The sequence below is a fragment of the Lygodium microphyllum genome, chromosome 10, assembly GCF_053477565.2.
Source record: "Lygodium microphyllum isolate KBCC chromosome 10, Lygodium_microphyllum_v1.1.10, whole genome shotgun sequence".
NCBI classification, from domain to species: Eukaryota; Viridiplantae; Streptophyta; class Polypodiopsida; order Schizaeales; family Lygodiaceae; genus Lygodium; species Lygodium microphyllum.
Window position 1 is genome coordinate 76,158,891 of NC_141144.1, and position 20,111 is coordinate 76,179,001.

Sequence of the window (20,111 nt, forward strand, 5' to 3'; positions counted from 1 at the left end):
ATTTTATCTCTTCTTATCTGATGAGATATGATGATACCAGTTGTATTGGTTATGGTCTCGTAGGCCACTCTGGCCTTTTAGAGATGTTTATAGATCTTTCTTCTCTATGACATAACTTCACATAATGAAAAAGAATTAGATTGCGACGTGTAACTTATGAACAAAGGCCTCAATTTAGAGGGGTCGAATTTATTTTTAGAGGATTAAAAATGACTAAATTTTAATTTAAGAAATTTATTCCATTGTTCAGCGAAATTTGTAAGAGAGACAGAGAAAGAGCTCTCACACCTAAATTGAGTACTATGCCCCGTGTGTGTGTGTGTGTGTGTGTGTGTGTGTGTGTATCGAAAAAAAAACCGATTTTTTTAAACCTTGAGCAAAATATGAAAAGAATTCTGTACCTACTATACGGAAACCTTTGCAAACATGAGATACATTTTTGTTATGCATATGAAAAAAACTATGTGCACACACGTGGATGTGTGTATGTATTCATTTATGTGCATATAACTATAGAAAGACACAACCCATTGTCCACACTTGAAACTTAATCTTTCATCATTCATTTAGGGAACTCGGAGTCAAGCTCAAAATTTTGAAGTTCCAACTCACAATAGGCACTAGCTATTCATATTCATGACAATAGAGACATAATCGCATGTTAAACTAAGCATGAAATTTCTTGCTTGAAAAACAATACTAACCAATGAAATTGAACTATATTTACCATAACTACATTTTCTTCATGGCTGAGGTTACAATTTAAACCTAGAAGAAGTAGAAACATGTTTCACATTTCTAGAAATGCCAAGAAATGGAACCGTCATTTCCCAAGCCCAGAAACTGTCTATCATGCAACTTGGCTTCCTACTGTGAAGCATGAACCCACTATCACTGCCTCTTGCAAGAGGGTTTGGTCTCCTACATTATGTTATGGCATCCCCTAAAAAGAGATACCTAGGACTACATCTTTTGAAGATCTGTAGACATTGAAATTCACAAAGCAGAACCCAAACAGCAACAACTGTGGTGATGTTAGGACTTCAGACAAGGGGCAACACACACTTTCTCAGATCATTGCCCCACTAGCACCCGCTCAACCAGCAGGAATGGCTCCATCCAAAAGAGCACTATTGGGGGTGACTTTATAGCTATGCAGTTGTATGATATTAGGAGTGCCAGGAGCTCTTGTATATATAGATGGCATTATCTTTTAGTTCATTTTATTTTTTCTTGTTTATTCATGGTGAGACATAGCATGGATCTTTTGAAGCCAGTACGTTGGTCTCATAGGTCATTTTGGCCTCTGGTAGGCATTAATATGACTTCCTCCCTCCTCCTTGAAAAGAAAAAGGAACAAAGAAATCAACTTCTATGTTCCACTTTACAGAACCTTACAAAAACATGTTAAGCCACAAAAAGTTAATGTCAAAAGAGCACCTGTAGTCTATCAGGAAAAAAGCAAGAGATTGCGCCACCAAAAAGGAAGTGCTCTGAACATGATTCAACTGGGGGTGCCAAGTCTGGCATGATGTAAATTAAACTAAAGTGCTAAAATTCGTATTCTGCAAAAAACGACAACAACAATTTAGCTACTATGCAATCTACCTCTTCTCCCACTCCTCTCCACATTTAGAAATTGATAAATATGATAAACTCAACAGCCATAGAGAGTCATCACTCAAAATGCTAAAACAAACTTGCCAACAATAGAAGCAATCATCAACAACAAAATACTCAAAGACTGGGCATTAATAACATAAAATCTTATTATTGGCCATGGTTGACCATCGTCAAGAAAGAAATAGCTGAGGTAATAACCTTGTGCCTACTATGCAATCTAAGGTGACGATGTTTACAAAATCAATAATTGATAATACTCACTAGAATAATCAACAAGACATAATGTGTTAAGCCAACAAAACAAAACACTTTAAACTAGAATTTGAGTGAGAAGACTTACATTCAAAAGGAGGCTCATGGCAGCATTGCTTTCCTCATCATTGGACAGCAACTAAGCAAGACCCCCACTCCAACTCCAATTTACTCACAACCGCAGTGGACCGGGGGACAATGTCATAGATGGAAACTGATCGTTGTAGACTTTCAGGATGTATGCACAACACAGACTCTTTCCAGGATTTGGACAAAGATCGTGCACACTTTCTGTGGGAGATGGGAGAGGATGCATGGCAGCTCAAATAGGATGAGGAAGAGGAGGAGAGATGCCTTCTTATACAAGCCAACAACTAAATTGGCCAGGCGCCATCAAAGCAATCCCAAGCATTTATTAGCCCTTGAACTAGCATTAATTAACTAATTATGCCTAGTTCCTAATGTCACCACTGCTATTCATGGCTAATAAAATATTCTAGGCCAAAATTAATCAATAGACACCACCTCGTACTTGACTGATACAACTTATAACAAGTTTTGCCTTTGAACCCACTAACATCTCAAGGTTCTTAGCCCATCATTGTCAAATAACTAACTTGCACATCACGTGTGTGTATCACATTTGCACATTTGATTAACAATTTGGACCTAGGACACCTGTACCTTTTCTCATACTAGCCCATAGATGGTCTAGCTCTAAGCAGATGAGGATGGACCTAGGACTCCAATACCTTTTCTCATGTTGCCCCTTTGATGGTCTAGCATTCTAGCCCACCACATTGGTTGTTCACACAACCATCATATTTGTGATGTACTCTATATTGGATTCTTGGTACTTTATTTTACCTCAAGGGAATCTTCTTCAAGGTGTTGTTGATAGAATTTTCTTTTCTTTGAATAAAAAGACTTGTATTCAAAATGACCACTAAGTTCTTTGTAGCAAAAGCAATATAAGATATGGACCCAAATATAGGACATATCTAACAAATATTGATACACATCTCTATTTATAGTTCAATCTGTACAATGCATAGCGATTGCATACGATTTTGAGTGTGTATATGTGTGTGCCTGTGCTATCATGAGAATGGAATTAGCTAATCCACAGATTGCGTGAGACTAAAGTGTGCATACATTGTGGCATGTGCTGTCATGAGAATTGAATTAGCAAATTCACATCCTGTTTTATATACATAGTCTTTTCTTTTTTCCAAGCTAACCCTATTGACTTGTTGCTAACGCCACCCTATTCCCTAACACGTCACCTCTAGTGCCCCCACACAATCCCCCATCCCACGTCCCCTATTTTTGCTCGTCCCCATCCTCGTCACCGTCCTCTTCCCTCGTCACTTGTGACTATGCATTAGGCTTTGCCCAAAATTACCAAATTCTAACATTTCCCTACGATGCCAATGTCATGAAGTACAAGGATGATCCATAATCAACGGCTAAATTCTAACTTCTCACGTGGTAGTGCTTTGGTGAAATGTCCGAACAATTTTACTATGTGGGTACATATATCATGTTGATCTCTCCTACATAGCATCTCTCTCTGACACAATGCTAATGTACCTCAATGTGTTTCGTGCGAGCATAAAACACAAGAATTCGTGCTACTAGAATAGCACTCTCACTGTCAAAAAGAATGGCTGTAGGACCCTCCGATGGTAAATGTACATCAACCAACAATCTGCACAACCATACACATTCCACTATTTCTGTGAAGGCTGTCCTGTCCTGTACTCAGCCGCACAAGATGAGGTAGCCATTGTAGGTTGTTTCTTGCTTAGCCATGAAATGCATGAATGGCCCAACCTATGTCCACTAATATACTGCCAAGTATCTGCATCACCAACCCAATCTAAATCATTGTAAGTCGGTAAGTGCAAGTCCCCCCCCCAAGACATAATAATGCATATGACTAACTACCTTGCAAGTATGTGAAGATCCTCTTAAGAGCTTGCCAATGTATAGTCCGTGGGCTATGCACATATCTGCTCGCGTGAAATATAGCATACTAAATGTCAAAATGTGTGCTGCAAGGGTAAATGAGGCTGCCAACAACCTAGCTGTAAATTACAACGTCATGCATCCCTTCACCATCATGCATATACAGCTTTAAGCCTCGCTTTACCATGCTAATTGGGGGTGAATTGAATCCCCAAATAATAGTGTAAACAGCCCATGCTTGACATAGCAAATGCATGTTTTAATTCAACCACAAAATCTGCAATTTTTCCCTCTATAGATCCGATGAGCAACATGTCATCTACATAAAGAATGATAATCAGCAAATCCCCCTCTTCATTCTTAATTTATAGGGTCAAAGCAATTGGACTATTTTTGAACACTTTGCTGGTCAAATATCCATCAATTTCTTAGTACCATACACGAGGAGCATGTTTAAGACCATAAAGAGCTTTGTGCAACTTATATACCATGTGCTCTTTCCCTTCAATCACAAACCCTGGAGGTTGTCACATATAAATATCCTCATGCAAATCCCCATTCAAGAATGCTATCTGAATGTCCAAGTGATGTACTTTCCAACCATAATTTGCAGCCATCGTAATCACATGTCCCACCGTACTCATACACGATGTAGTAGCGAAAGTTTCCTCATAATCTATGCCTGCTTCTGCGCATAGCCCACTTAGTGCCAATGGCCTTCTTGCCAGGTGATAAATTCACAAGATCCCATGTAGAGTTAGTGGCTATGGAGTCTAACTCCTCCCACATGGCCTACATCCAATGTACACCTTGCTAAGCTTCATCCAAGGAAGTAGGGTCATCATCATCCAACAGGAGATCATAACACGTGCTCATCACAATCATCTACTTCCATCATATCAGCCAAATGAGCCCCCCTTGCATCATGTGTTCCATGCCTAGCAGCCCCTCTAGTGCGTTGAGGTAAAAGGCATTCATTTTACTCTCTTTCAGAGTTTGTAACAGCCATCTCAAAGCTGTTTTGGCTCCATTTACAGCAGCCCTTTCATGCTAAACTACTGTCTCCATTGCATGTGGCAAACCCTCATCAATATCCTATTGTTCGGGACCATATATAGCCACAACAGCTTGGTCTAATTAGTATGTCCTACGATTTACAGCAGGCACGGACTCCAAAGAAAGCGGTAAAAGGCCTTCAAAGGCATTAACAATGTCATGGGTGGTTGGCATTTGAAGCTGGTCATGTGAAAATGCTGCACTTTCAGCAAATATAGCATCCCTACTAACAAAAACCTTCTTCGTGCGTGAGTCATACATGGGATACCCTTTGCTTTCCAAGTTGTAGCCAACAAAAATGCATTTTACAACCTTATCATCAAGCTTCCCATGGAGCTCTTTCGGAACATGCAGGTAGGCTAAGCAACCAAACACCCAAAAAGTAGTCAACTTTGGGTTTCTTGCTATGCCATGCTTCGAATGGTGTAATCGTCTTCAAAGCCTTTGTGGGTGCACGATTCAATAGAAGATTTGCACATTGAAGACCTTCAAACCAAAATTTATGTGGCAACCCCGTGCTTTTCAACATACAACGAGTCATTACCATAAGAGTGTGATTCTTCCTTTCAACAACTCCATCTTGCTAAGTAGTCATTCTAACAATGGCTTGATGAGTAATGCCACGATCCAACAAATATGTCTCCAATGCATGAAACATGTACTCCCCCCTCCATCCGTGCGAAGTGTCTACACTTTTAAACCAATATCAGCCTCATATTTAAAATGAATGAATACATCAGATTAGGCCTTCAACACATACACCCATGTATACCATGAGCACTAGATAGTCATCGATGAATGTAACAAAGTAAAGATGACCCCCAACTTCCAAGTGCACGTGTTCTCATTGGACCACAAATATTAGAGTGAAAAAGTTGCATTTTTCGAACACCACATATACTACACCATTCTTTTTTACGGCAAACATGTGCATTTTGCCCAAAATACATCCCTCATATGCATGAGGAGGTGGAGTCTCTACTATAGGCAAAGCATCTACCATGTGACACCTATAAAGGTTCATCAAACTCCCAAGGCTCATATGTCCATAACGGGCATGCAAAAGCTCCAAATTCTGTATAGTGGGTGTAAGACTAGTTATTGCCAAAGCATCATGAGAATGTCTATCATAAGTGTCTGATAAGAATAAGCCCTTGTACAAGGTGCCAAATAGCCTATATGCATCATCCATCTCTCTGTCTCTAACAATGCATTTGTCATCCTCAAAGATGACCCAAAAGATATGCTTATTGAAGGCAAAAATAGACAACGAGTTCTTTGTAATGCAAGGCACAAATAAGACATCGAGAAACATGAAGTCGAAACCATCTGTAACAATAATAGTGACTATCCAAATGCCATATACATCATAACACTAATGTACACACATGTGACACGCTAACCAGCAAGGGCCGAATGCAAAGAAATAAACAAGCACTTTCTGGAAGTGATGTGCTTTGATGCACCGCTATCAAAATAACATGTTTGTTGCATTTCACGGCATTAAATGCTGAATCAGCCATAGAAGAATCAAAACTACATGTGAGAAATGCATAATCCTCCTCTACCAAGTTAGCTGAAGCATCACTATCTACTAATTTGCTGGCTAATGCCTCTTGAATTGATAAACCGGAGTCTTTCTTCTTCTCCTTGGCCAATCCCTTTTGGCATTCATCAATATAGTGACCAAGATTCTTGCAATAATGACATTTTCCCTTGTTTTCAAAGTTATTTGAGTCTTGGATTGTCTTGTTTGATGGCTGTCAAGCATCCCCCTTTTGCTAATTTTTTGCATTTTGCCTAGTTTTACCCTTGCCTTTAAACTTGAAAAGCATATCCACATCACCTGAACCCAATGCAACATTCTTCCAAGTCTGCTCCTCTTGCAACAAGAGGCCTTTCAACTCCACAAATGTAAGAGGCTATCCCCTCCCCCCAAAAAAAGCCTTCCCCCCTCAAGGACAACATCAAAGAGGTGTGGAAACCAAGATATAACTCTGGAAGAGAGTTCAATGTGATGTTCACCAATTCAGCATCATCAATAACCTCATCAACATTGAGCAAGTACTCACACAAATCCTGTATATAAGTAAGGTAATCTGTCATGCTATCACCCTCATCCATGTTCACATTTGCCAACTCTCTGCAAAGATAGGAGATCCTAGCCTCATTGTGGGCTGCAAACATACGCTGAAGTATATCCCGTGTTGATTTTGAAGTCTTACAAGACCAAACGTGTGGAATGATGGTCCTTTTTACTAACATTGCTATCAAAGAAAGTCCATGAGCATCCTTCGAATCCCATTTCCTCTGATCCTCCCTAGGAGGGCCAAAAGACAACACCACCAGAAACAACAATCTGTCCTCATGTGTAATGCTAAGGTGTCTAAGGTGCGACCAAGTCATCTATGACATAGTCCCGCAACTCCTTCGCAACAACAAGATTGTGGACCATAAAACACCACAACACGTAGTTGGAGCCATCAAGTTTGTCCTCCTAAGTGAGGACACCAAGAGTGTTGCTTTGATCATTATTTCCATTACATGCCATGCTGTCAGTAATAAACAAAAATCTGTAGTCAAATACTTCAAGGCTGAAGTATAGAGTTTGTACTCCTCAAAGTACCAAAAATCCCACAGGATTACCAAACAAGTACCAAACTGTCACACAGATGCCAAAGTGTGCACAATGTCACCTAAAATCAGCACTAAATCAAAAATTAACAGCAATGCACCGTTGTACCATACCTACCTTGTAATGCATGCCCACAAAAGTACAATTTCCAACAATTTCATGTCGATTGTCACAAAAATTTTTGAGTTTTCCTAAAATTTTCTGCTCAATCTGACTACAGCAGCAATTAAATGCTGCTCTACCACTTATTTCTTGCCTTGAAGTGCATGCAAGTTAAAGACCCCAATATTCTTCCTGAAATTTCAAAGCAACTGGAATCTACCACCGTATGCATCCCAAAGCTTCTATGCCAACAAGCCCCAAATTTCATGCACAAATCATAAAGAAATTGTGCAATGCCGGCCTTGTCATTGAAGATTCGTGCATGGGAACACAAATTGGGCAAAAACCCAAAATTTTTTGGCAGCACAAGTTGAGATTTGGGCGGGGTCTTCACAAAATGTTGAGCAAGAGCCCAGGAGACATATCCTCTAACACATCACCACAAAAGGCCTCAACAAATGGACATGAAAGGCATTGTGTATCCCCCAATGTGGAGGTAATTTCAGCCAATATGCCACATCACTAATCTTTTTCAGCACCTAGAAGGACGCATAGTATCTCATACTTAACTTTGGATACAATCTCTCTCTTCCTTTCATCTTTTTCAGCCTTGCCTTTTCAACATCAACGATGTAGTTGTGTCATCTGTTGCAAAAGCATATAACATGGGCTGATTTTGTGGTACAACCAAAAAGGATTTTGCGAAGATGGATCCTCTTATAGCGCATGATAAACCTTCAAGTCTGTCCATGAACAATCTAATATTTCTCCAGTACACAACACACACGTTGAAACAAGAATTTAAAGAACCCAAGTTCCTATCAACGCATTCTATCCATGACGAGGTAAAATCTCAAAAAAAAAAAGGATGTCAGAATAGTTGAGAAACATGAGTTATGGACGCATCCAATGGATTTCTAGCAACACTTCTGGATTGTATATGCTAGCTTAAATTTTCAACAAGGTTTTGGGGCATGTACCATGGTTGGACAATAATGCGCAATGTTGTGATTGCGATGCTCTACGGAAATTCCAGTGCAGTATGCTTTTCTTTTAGCACAATGCAGTGCAATTGAGGATGCTTGTAGGGATTTCAAGGGGGAGGTCTCTCACGGGATGTGAAATTTTGAGATGCTTTAATCTTGCTCATAACATTTGATTAAATTATTACTCAAATGTGCAAGGTTTTTTAGCATGTGATGCACATCACAGTTATTTCATGGTAACAGGCCAAGGATCCCAAGATGCATTGAGTATCAAAGGCAAAAGTTGTGATAAGTTATGCCAACTAGGCTTTGTTGGTCAATTAGAATCACCATCTCTAAACTCTGAAAAAGAAAGTAAAAAATGCTACCATTGCAAAAGCTATGCAAAAGGGAGCATAGTTAACATGTAGAAAACAAGTCCACTAGACCAAGGATTCCCTGAGTGGGTAAAGAAAAAGACAGCAACATCAACCATTTGCACATATCCAAAGAGCAACCATTACATACACACATACTCTCTCTCTCTCTCTCTCTCTCTCTCTCTCTCTCTCTCTCTCTCCTAGGCATATCAATGGAGTAGTTAGCAACCGCATCATAGTTGAGATCATGTACAAACCTTAAGATCAGCTAGATCCTTCAATCTCTACCGCATCTTTCTATACATAGTTCCTAGACATGGTTTCACTATTGCATAGTCCCGTCCTAAAGTTATTCTTAGCCTTGTTACATAGGCCATTTACTTATTTTAATATTATCTTCACCTTACTGATGAGATCACATTAGACATGGATGTACTTTGGATTTTGTCTCATAGGCCACATTGGCCTTATGTAGAATCAATATCACTCACTCACTCTCTCTCCATGAGCAGTTCCACACTACACTTAAAAGTGCATCTAGATTGTATCAAGTTTGTATACCATTTTGTAACTACTCACCTAGTTTACCATAACACTAGCTAGTAGCTTTACTGGGACTTGGAAAACTTCTCAAACATTTTGTATATAGCCTTTTGGTCTCAGAGGCCAAATTGGCCTTTTGAAGACGTTAATATAACTTTCTTTCTTTCTTCTCTCTCTCTATATCTTAGTCGTGTAGAGCTGAATAGTGTGATCATGGCAAACATCACTAAAGTGGATATAGAAAGGACTTGGTCCAAGCCCCCTTTCCCATTAGGCACAAAAACGGCATAATACCAAAGTCACTTCTTGCAGCTTTCTCATGACGGTTTCATAGTGAGGCCTACATACATGGATGCTCAACTGTCCCACGGACTCCGAGTTGCTATTGGTAAGATCCCCACCTCATCACATCAGCTGATAATTGAGACAAGTCGATGGAGCCATATTGCAGCTGATGAGAGGATGTGCCAGCTCTGTGGATGCGAGCCAGAGACAAAGGAGCACTACATTTGTAGATGTATGGTACACTACGATATGCGAGGTCGCTATCATTGCCTCTTTAAGGAGGGCTTTGGACCACTAAGACGGGTGATGCACTATGAGGATCAAAGATGTCTAGGCCTTTTCTTGCTGGAGCTCCAACAACGCAGAGCATTATTGTTATAGGATAGGAGGCGACCCCATCATCATCCACCCCTCCAAAGAGCAGTTACAAACTACTTCAGCATAGCTAAGCCCCCAGCCGCGACCACCCCAGACACTACATCTCCTACTGATAGGCATTACTGAGATACAAACATCAGGAGGCATCACAGCTGATAGAGCTACAACACTACGCAGAGCAAGACACCCTAGAGTACCTACACGACAACATAGGCCTGCCATTATGCGCCACATTCGCATCACGATTGCTTGCTACAGAGGCAAATTGGCACGATAACTCAGTCGGAGGGAGCTTGGAGAGTCTTGGTGGATTCCATAGACTAAAGGGGAGATACCCTACACTCTTGATCTTTTTAAACTTAGTTCTTTTTCCAACTGTTGAAGTTTTTTCAATTTCTATAAATCTCACTCCAATATACCGTGTAAACTTACATAAATTTTCTCTCTTCTTATCTAATGAGAGATGATGACAGCAGTTGTATTGGTTATGGTCTCATAGGCCACTGTGGCCTTTTCAAGACATTAATAGAACTCGCCCCCATAATGGAGAAGGTCCAGATAGAGCATATGATTACCAATGCCATTAACAAAGTCAAGGAGAAGTATGACAACGGACTTAGCATAGTGAACAGGCAGCTGAACGATAAGATTAAAAAGCTGGAATTGAAGATAGAAGCCCAAGATGGGGAGATGCAATCACTTAGACACCTACTGACTGACATTCAACTCAGCTCCAAGCTAGAGGAAGGAGAAATTCAGCCTAGCATGACCGAGAAGCTCACCCACATCAAAGAGGAAATACAACATCTCCAAAAAAAGGAGGAGGAGACGACAAAGGAGACTACTTCTCGGGTATACATGCTCAAGAAAACCCAACAGCCAGTAGAGGAGGCGGAGCAATGGATTCAAATTGCAAAGAAGGGGAAACACCTAGCACACGCACCTACAACAACCATAATCAATGACACATTGAAGTAGGAACAAAAAAGGAAAATAAAAGCACTCCATGTTCACGTGACGCGGCTGAAGATGCATGAAAAGTCGATGAGGACACCAAGGTGCTATACACGTTAATGAATATTAAGAAAGACACACATGTCTCCACTTGGAGAGCGGGCAAGAAAAGCACAAAAAGGGAGAGCTCAAAAGAGCGTGCACTCATTCTCCACTTCCCCACCCTGGAGCCTAGCAGAGATTTCCTAGCCCAACGCCGTACATTGAATGGGACCAGTGTGTTTTTGGGTGACAATCTCACACCAACCCAACTAGCCCAAATGAGAGAGTGCATACCAAAAATTAAGGCAGCCAGGGAGGAGGGCAAATTCGCCTTCTACAGAGAATGGAGAGTGGTAGACATGGAGAGGCGCCACAAATGACAGCGTGGGACCTATGGGACCAGCCTTTTGCAATGGCAGTCTGGAACTATAATGGAGCCCTCCGATTAGATGTGGGAGCTTTTCAAGACACATTCAAAGGGAGAGATATAATGTTCTACTCAGAGACACATCAGGGGCCACATACTACACTTCCACACGTGACACGCTATAGGTGGGAGCAAACTTGCAAGAAGGAGACACGCACAAACCACAGTAATCGCGGGTCGGGAGAACTAGCAGTGCTAATCAGGGAGGAGCTACAGCAGATGATCCACCTACTCCGCAGGACGAGCAAGCCAGATACATGTGGGTGAGAGTGTGGAGTGAGGAACGCACTTTGTATATTGCCATATGCTATTTCCCCCCTATGACGTCCCAATATGCCCCACCCAAGGGGAAATCACCATATGTGGCTTTGGATGAGGATATTTTGGAGTTCTCGAAGCAGGGAGAGGTTATCTTACTAGGAGACTTTAATGCCCGGATAGCCTCCCATCAGGTATCTTTCTTTGATGCATTTGAGGAGATGCTACAGGAGCAGAATGTGTCAAAGCGACAGCTGGAGAGGACATCTCAGGATATGGGGAAAGTCGCCGAATCTGGGAGATACCTTGTGGAGATGGGCACAACACACAGGTTGGCCATTCTCAATGGCCTGGCTAGATACCACCTATCCGGCGCCTCCATATATTATCCTCATCGACATGGTGCCACCACAGTAGGCTATGTTCTTGCCCCACCAACGTTGATATCTCACATCCAGGACCTCTCAATATCCTCACGCCTTCTCGGAGTTGCAGTGGATCATGCCTACCTATCATTCACCATCGACCTCCAATTCACTGACACGCAAACCCATCATGCAGCTCACCGCCACCCAAGATACCTCTTTTCCAGAGAGACAGAGGATACCTATGAGGCAGAGATCCTTAGACTGTTACATGATGCAGACCCCGATGTTCCATTACAAGAGCTGACTCAGCAATTCAGTGAGGCCCTACACATCGCTACAGGCGTAGCCTTCCCACACTCGTGACCCACACAAAGAGCCTCCATCGGGGGGGGGCACCTCTGAACAGCTGGTATGATGATGAGTGCCGTGAGACCAGAGCACGACTACAAAGAGAGATAGCACTGGGGTCCACTACCCACAGACAGGCAGTGATACTCTTTAGACACCTCACACGGTGAAAGAAGAGAACATTTTCGGCCCAGCTCGAGCGAGACCTATATCAATTATTCTCGAGCCAGGACTCTAGAGAGGCTTGGAGGCTTTTCAGAGAGCATTTCCCGACCAAACCTATTACGTCCACCGTTGTATAAGAAGAGTATGCAGCTAATCTCTATACTATGGAGGGTCAGCCAATTCTTCCTGACCCACTTGAGCCTTGTCCAAAGACCACCACTTTCTTTACAAAAAGTAGGGTCCGGAAGGCTATTGACAGACTTAGCAGAGGAAAGGCACAAGATCATGATGGACTAGTAGCCGAGCACTTGATCCATGCTAGAGATTTGGTGGCAGGATTCCTAGCTTACATGTTTAACAGAGCCATGTGTGAAGGCCTACCACAAAGCTGGAGCACGAACACTATTGTGCCTATCCTCAAGTCAGGGGACCCTACTCTACCCAGTGGACGATCATGGTTGGGAATGCATTGGCTAAGTTATATGCTTCCATCCTTGAGCATGAGTTAAGCAGGTGGGTAGAGAGGTGGGGTCTTGGAGCACAGGGATAGGCTGGCTTTAGGAGAGGCTTCTCCACATTGGATCACATTCTCACACTCAGAGCAATCATTGAGGAGGAAAGGGCCCATGGCCGACGGACCTACTGCTGCTTTCTGGACTTCCGCAAAGCCTTTGACACAGTACCAAGAGACAGGCTGATACATAGATAAGATGCCATGGGAGTACCGAAAGAGCTCAGTTGGGGTATTTTGGCACTGTATGAGAGAGTTGTGGGCAGAGTCCGGACACCTAAGCGCCTTTCAGCACCTATTTACTCCAGCATTGGGGTGAAGCAAGGATGCCCTCCTCTCCGACATTATTTGGCGTATATATTGATGGGATTGCTGATTACATTTCCCTTGAAGGAGATAGAGGAGCTCCACTAGCTGGCACTTGGATACATCTCCTATTGTATGCAGATGACATTGTATCGATAGCTGACTCTCCAGAGGGTCTACATAGAGAATGAATTACACTCCTATACTTTAGTGGGCTTTCAGTGAACCTTGGTAAAACCAAGGTGATGGTATTTAATACTACACCATAGTGGATCAAGAGATCAGCACCCAAATTCACATATGGATCTAAGGAGCTGGAGTATGTGGATTCTTATACATACCTGGAAGTCTTATTGACAGGGCCTACCTTTTCTATGCGAGAGACGGCAGACACTAGACTGACTTGCGGATACACAACACTAGGTGGTTTGAAGAGGACGTGCTCACAGGTGCAATTCCAAGAACCCCGCACCAAGCTATGGCTCTTCGATACACTGGCCACATCCACACTACTTTATGGAGTACAGATATGGGGGCCTAGTCTTGACCACCATAGCAGATCAGGGCGCAGTTATGACGGATGGAGGTCGACGGAAAAACCCCTAGTATCCATGATATCATGGATGATCAGATGTAAGGCCTCAGTACCAGATGAGATCATCAGAGTTGAGCTAGCAACTACATCGATTGTGGTAGACACCCTCACCCGATCGGTCGCATATATACATAGCCTATGGAACTTACCCAAACACTGTTGTCCCTTGAGTCCTCCACACCCTTGAGTCCTCCAGGCAGCCTGCCAGAGAGGGTGATAATTCATATTGGTATGCACAGATGTCAGCCTGGTTTGAGCTGCATGGCTTTAGTATGGACAAGTTACCCCCCTTTCAATACTCCCTTGATGCACCATCTCTTGATCTGAGGAGGTTAGAGATCCGCAAGATCATCAAGATGGATCTTACCCAGTTGGACATCGGGTGGACATGGTTGATGCCAGGGCAGGAGCTAGGGACAAAGAGGGCTTTCTACCGCAAGCATTTCCTTCATATTACAAATGATGGATTTATGGACACCCACCTTTCCGATGGGATCAAATCTACTATTGGCCAATTGTGCACCTCCTCACATCAGCTAGAGATTGAGATTGGCAGATATAGATCCATCCCACTAGAGGAGCGCATATGCAAGATATGCCAATTAGAGCGAGAGACGGAGGAGCATTATATCTGCCGCTGCCCAACATATTATAAGGTTCGTGGTCGTTTCCATTGTCTCTTTAGAGACGGAATTGGAGCACTATCCAGAGTCGTGGATTTTACCGATCAGCATTGCCTTGGCCTCTTTCTTCTTGAGATACGACAGCTTCATGACATGCGCCTCAGGAGTACAGCTGCTCCAGGACATCGAGGCCCTTCACAGAGGCAGCTCATAGACTTCTTTGCAAAGGAGACTCAGAAGACTTCAATACAGTTACAACCACAGTCCACACGAGAGCCTCTCTCACCGCCACAATCCACACACAAACAAGGAGTACTAATTGATCAAGCCGTTCAGCTTAGCCGATCCAACGTCCAACGCCTCGACACAGACAACGAGGACACCTCCATAGGCAGATACAGGGGATTATTGCTTAGGCTAGAGCTAGGCCCTCCATACCCACATGAGATTGTACCATTTGGAGCTCATTGTTACTAGATAGAGCTCTATGTTTTACACATGGCCATAGTTAGTTTTCCTTTCTTATTTTGCTTTGTGCTACATATTTTGCCCAGACAGTTGTACCATCGTACACATGATTGTAACTCATGGTCTCATAAGTCATTTTGGCCTTTTGTAGACATTAATATACCATTTTCATTTTCATTTCTCTCTCTCTCTCTCAATGGTCTGCGAAAACCATATAGTGGCATCTCCCAAGCCCTAATACTGTCACAAGCTCCAAAGACTTCCACACCTACAAACCTTTCGCACGATCCAAAGCGCAAATACCAAAGAAGCACCACATCTCCTCGTACCCATCACCTACAACACGTGCCTCCCATGTTTGCCTTCTCGCTAATACATCCTATATCGCCCTATTTAGAATAATGGCAACCAATCAGAGTGGACCATTACGATCCAATGAGTGAAGAGTGGTTTTCTATGTGGTGTTGTATCTATGCCAAAGAGCAAGTAAACATTCCCCTTGGATCTAGCCTACAGACAAGAGACAACACAAGTTGTACCCATGAAATATAACCACAAAGGGGATGGACATCAAACTCACCACCCCAAGGCTCACCCTCAAGCGTGAGGCGAGTAGTATACTGAACCACAATCACATCCCAATAGCTAGCATCTGATACCACGAGCCCACACCATCCACTGTAGATGACAGCAAGAAACAGTTGAGACTGCGATATCCTCCAAGAAAGGGGTGGGGCAGCAAGCTGAAAACACTTGAAACCTACAAAAACGAGATATGTAGCTGAATGGATGGTAGCATACCTATTTAGGGAAAGTTTAGGCCCTCCCAAGTGGGTTTGTGCTTATGGGACACATACACTCTCTAGGAACGCATTTCTTTAAAATAAACAAGGTTACTTCATTAATTAAGCATATTTTGGGGCTATTTAAGTGAAGCTAATGCATTTTTAGCTCAACCAGGCAAGCCGTCTATACTTAGGCAAAAAGTGGGAAAACTCTAAATAGGATCAAAACCCTAAAAATGGCCAAAGCTGCCCAAAAAGAAATGCACTAATGTGCTCTTCATCTAAAGTGTCTAAATCACATAAAATGATAGACAAAAACAATATCAGAGCTCGTAATGTCCTTGTTTGACTCAAACTAAGGATCACAAGCAAGAGATGACCACACAAGACACACATGATTGCTAACACCCCCTCTCAGATCCTTGATGTGGTGGAAGGCTAAAGAAGATGCGGATATGAGGGTGGCAAGAAGAGTACCAATGCCAATGAAGCCTATTGATGAAGAATGCCAACTGAGCAAGACCCCCTCTCCATAGAAAAATCTAATCAAATGAAAGGCCACCAAAGGGCAAGGGAAACGAAGAGGCCCTGAACAAATCACTCTTGAAAACTCCAATTGGGGAAGGGTGAGTCAAACCTCTAACCCAACGGAGGAACAATAGTGAGAAACTATCGAAGGCGCATAAGCTTTATAGAAACAATAAGGACCAAGGGCCAAACAACAAGTGATGGTGGCCTGATGACAAAGAAAAGAGGTTGCTACATAAACGAAAGGCCCAAAGGAGAGCTGAAACACTGAAGAAACTCCTCACAATCTTGGAAAGCCCGCTCTAAAACACAAAGGACTAGGAAATCCACAAGCAGATCACCAATATTGTCCCCCTCTAAAAGCGATGGCATATATGAGGAAACCACCATAGATGGTGGGGGATGGAATGGAACCTGTGGGATCAATGGTACACAATCCAGAATGAGTACGGCAATAGAAAGATGTCTCCGAGGGCCCCACACGATGAAAGGGGAATGGAGCGTAGATAGCCCACTCTCCTCCCAACATGTCAACAAAATTGGCTCATGTAGAAGAATCCTCGAACAAAGATGGTGGGCTCAATGAAAGCAATATAGGTCCTAAGTCTAGAAGGACAAAAAACTGAGAGGAGAGGAAAGCCCAAATCCAAAACATAAAAAGCCTCAAAAACAGAGCTCAATGGACAGCCAGACAATAGAGACAAGGTGCCAACACCACTAGTAGACACCAAAGAACGTCACTAGCAGTTACAATACCCTCTAACGAACGGAGATCTTGTGACAAATCATCTCAGAGAGTCATATGACTCCATGCATCATAGTCAATGAGCCAAGGATGCTCAAAAGACACAACAATTGAATAAGGATCCTTTGCCTAATAACTGTGTAAAAACATTGACTCGATAGTAATAGTGGGTAACAAAGTAGAGGTAGATAAAGGCTACGATATAGATCCACCCTTCGCTCCTAGACGAAGGTGAGGGTCTATCCTCCAATACTTCTCCTCGAGGTGTAAGGTCTTCTCACAATGAGGACACGTGGGATATCCTCTACACTTCCCCACAAAATCTCTATCAAAGTTGAAAGATGACTCAAACTTCTTCTCTTACCTTTTTTCTACTTAGCTTGTCCTATACCTGTGGATAAAGCCGCATAAGCACCACCATGTGCATGGGCTCCGCAAGAATCTGTCTCACTATGATGCACATCTTACTCAAGCACCAGGGGCACTAGCTCCTCCAAAGTGACAGTCTCCAAGCTACGAGAAGTGAGAAGACTGGTATAGAAGACATCACGTGTCGGTGATGGAAGATGAGAGAGGAGTATCATAGCTAGGTTCTCCAAAGAAATGTCCATACCAAGGGATGCAAGCTCATCCTAAAGCTCCTCCATCCTATGGATGCGATCCCTCATTGTTGGGAAATTTGCCGATATTAAGTTATCGTAGCTTCAACTCAAGAGATAATCGATGCCCAAATGTCCGGATCCGGAAGAGAGAGACCAATTTTCTCCAACCTTCGCAGATCCATGGTAGGTCGAGGTAAAGGAATGGTAGCAAAATCCTAAAGGTCACAGTCGTCGAGGAGCAAATCCATGCGGCACGACCATCAATGGTAGTTCATAGCATCCAACTTATCAAATGCTAATAGAGAGGTTAGGACTAACACCTCAAGAGATGCCATTAATGCAAGTTGGGGACTGAAAATTCCAAAAGAATATAGTAGGAAAGAGAGACAAGATAGTGGTCGGTCTGAATCATCTTGAACCACACAATCCTCCAAAGCATACATGTCATCCATAGATGTCCTATAATAAAGTACCTGCCAGAAAACAAAGAAAAATGTTGTCATTGGGATGTTATCCACCTGTAGGGGGTCCGTCGAGTTGCAGGTCGACAAAAGATGAATCTGCAGCAATGTAGACCGAGAGTATCTGTCACCAGGTGGTGATACTTTTTGTAGTTGCTTTTCTTATTTACTTATATAAATATTTTATTTATCTTTTCTTTAGTTGCTATTGCTTTTTACCCCCATAGTTCTCTTGGATTAAGCCAGAATCTTTGCATGGCCAGAAGAGACAGTCATTGGGACAAATTGGACTAACGATTTGTCTGAGCCTTAGAACCGGTTCCATATTGGATGGGCACTGAAGAATACAATGCCAGTGGTTTGGGAATGTGTGCTTAGCCATTGGAGATAGTGCAGGACAATGAGTCTTGCCAAGACAGAAGATGCGCATGTGAGAATGCTCACAGAATAAATGTCACCGTAACTGAGACACATTACACTTTTTGATGTGGTTGCAATGATAAAAGTTGCTCAGAACAACTTGAGAAATGCAAGGGTCACCATCCCTAAAATTTAGGAAGTAACTATTTTTGGACCCAGAATCTATTCGTGTCATTATCTTCGTTTTTGCAAAAATCCACCTCTAGCTATGTACTTACTTTTGCTAGACGTGTTGTTTCTTGGATGTCTAGGGTGCAGAAACACATGGCCTTGTCTACTACAAAGGCTAAGAATATTATAACCCCATTGAAGCTTGCAAGAAGGCCCTATGCTTAGATAGTCTAGTAGCAGAAGTTGGTATGACTATGACTCATATATTGCATTCAAACTCTATGATTGACATTCAATTGGCACATAGTCTAATCTTTTATGTGAAGACCACGCATATTGAGATCTATTATTACTTTATCATAGAGATAATTGAGAATAAGCAAATTGAGTCATCAAGTTCTCACGACTGAAGAGAATCCTTTAAAACTTCTCAATAAAAGTCTCCTAGTAGAAGGCAAGAGCTTCACTGTCCAGGTTCAGGAGCAGCTGATTGCTTCTCCATTGCAACAACTAAAGAAAGTGATGACCATGCCACATGGGAATAGGGTTTTCAGCTCTGATTTAGTGCTGTTTGTGGGACTGTTTTACTGTTGGAATGATGCCACAGTCAAAGGGTTTGTAATCCAACTGGTTTGGAACAAATCTGGAATGGAATAGGGCTGAGAACAAGTCAAGAAACAGGTAAAAACAGTGAATACAGAGTTCTACAAGCTCCAATTCTACACTTGAATTATTGAGTTATGGTCACACAAAGTGTTTTCCTTGGGATGTTGTTCCGAATATGCTGGACAGTAAAAACATTAAATACAGAGTTTTACAAACTGCAACTCTGCACTTGAATTATTGAGTTATGGCCACAGAAAGTGTTTTCCTACTTGAGATGTTCTGGATATGCAAGACAATAAATACAGTAAATACAGAGTTCTGCATACTACAATTTTGCACTTGAACTATTGAGTTATGGTCACAGAAAGTGTTTTTCTAAAAGGGATGTTGTATTGTCCTTATGCAGCTGAGATTTACTCAGAAAATATGAAAGCCAATTGTTCACAAGTTTTGTACTTTGGAACATTTCATTTTTGTAACTTTCCATCTTTTACTTGATAAAGAAATACCGAAAGGGGCACCGGACTTCGGGGCCAATCTGGTGTTGAGTGAGGGAGTGAGGCCTCTGTTTGTGTGTGTATGTGAAAAAAACTAGGTA

The 20,111-nt window shown here is 42.3% G+C and overlaps 1 protein-coding gene and 1 pseudogene across 7 annotated transcripts in view; one reads left to right on the plus strand and one right to left on the minus strand.

Annotated features, from left to right (window-relative positions):
• Nucleotides 1-20,111, minus strand: part of LOC148030179 (uncharacterized) — a 159,257-nt gene that overhangs the window by 86,987 nt on the left and 52,159 nt on the right. For all 7 annotated transcript variants that reach the window (XM_087686455.1, XM_087686456.1, XM_087686453.1 and 4 more), the window contains one exon: nucleotides 1,441-1,565. Coding sequence is in view for 5 of the 7 variants with exons in the window: in XM_087686453.1 (XP_087542579.1) it covers nucleotides 1,441-1,530 (90 nt within the window). In the remaining 2 variants the exon portion in view is untranslated. The remainder of the gene's footprint in view (nucleotides 1-1,440; nucleotides 1,566-20,111) is intronic.
• On the plus strand, nucleotides 12,186-13,261 carry LOC148030183 (uncharacterized; annotated as a pseudogene).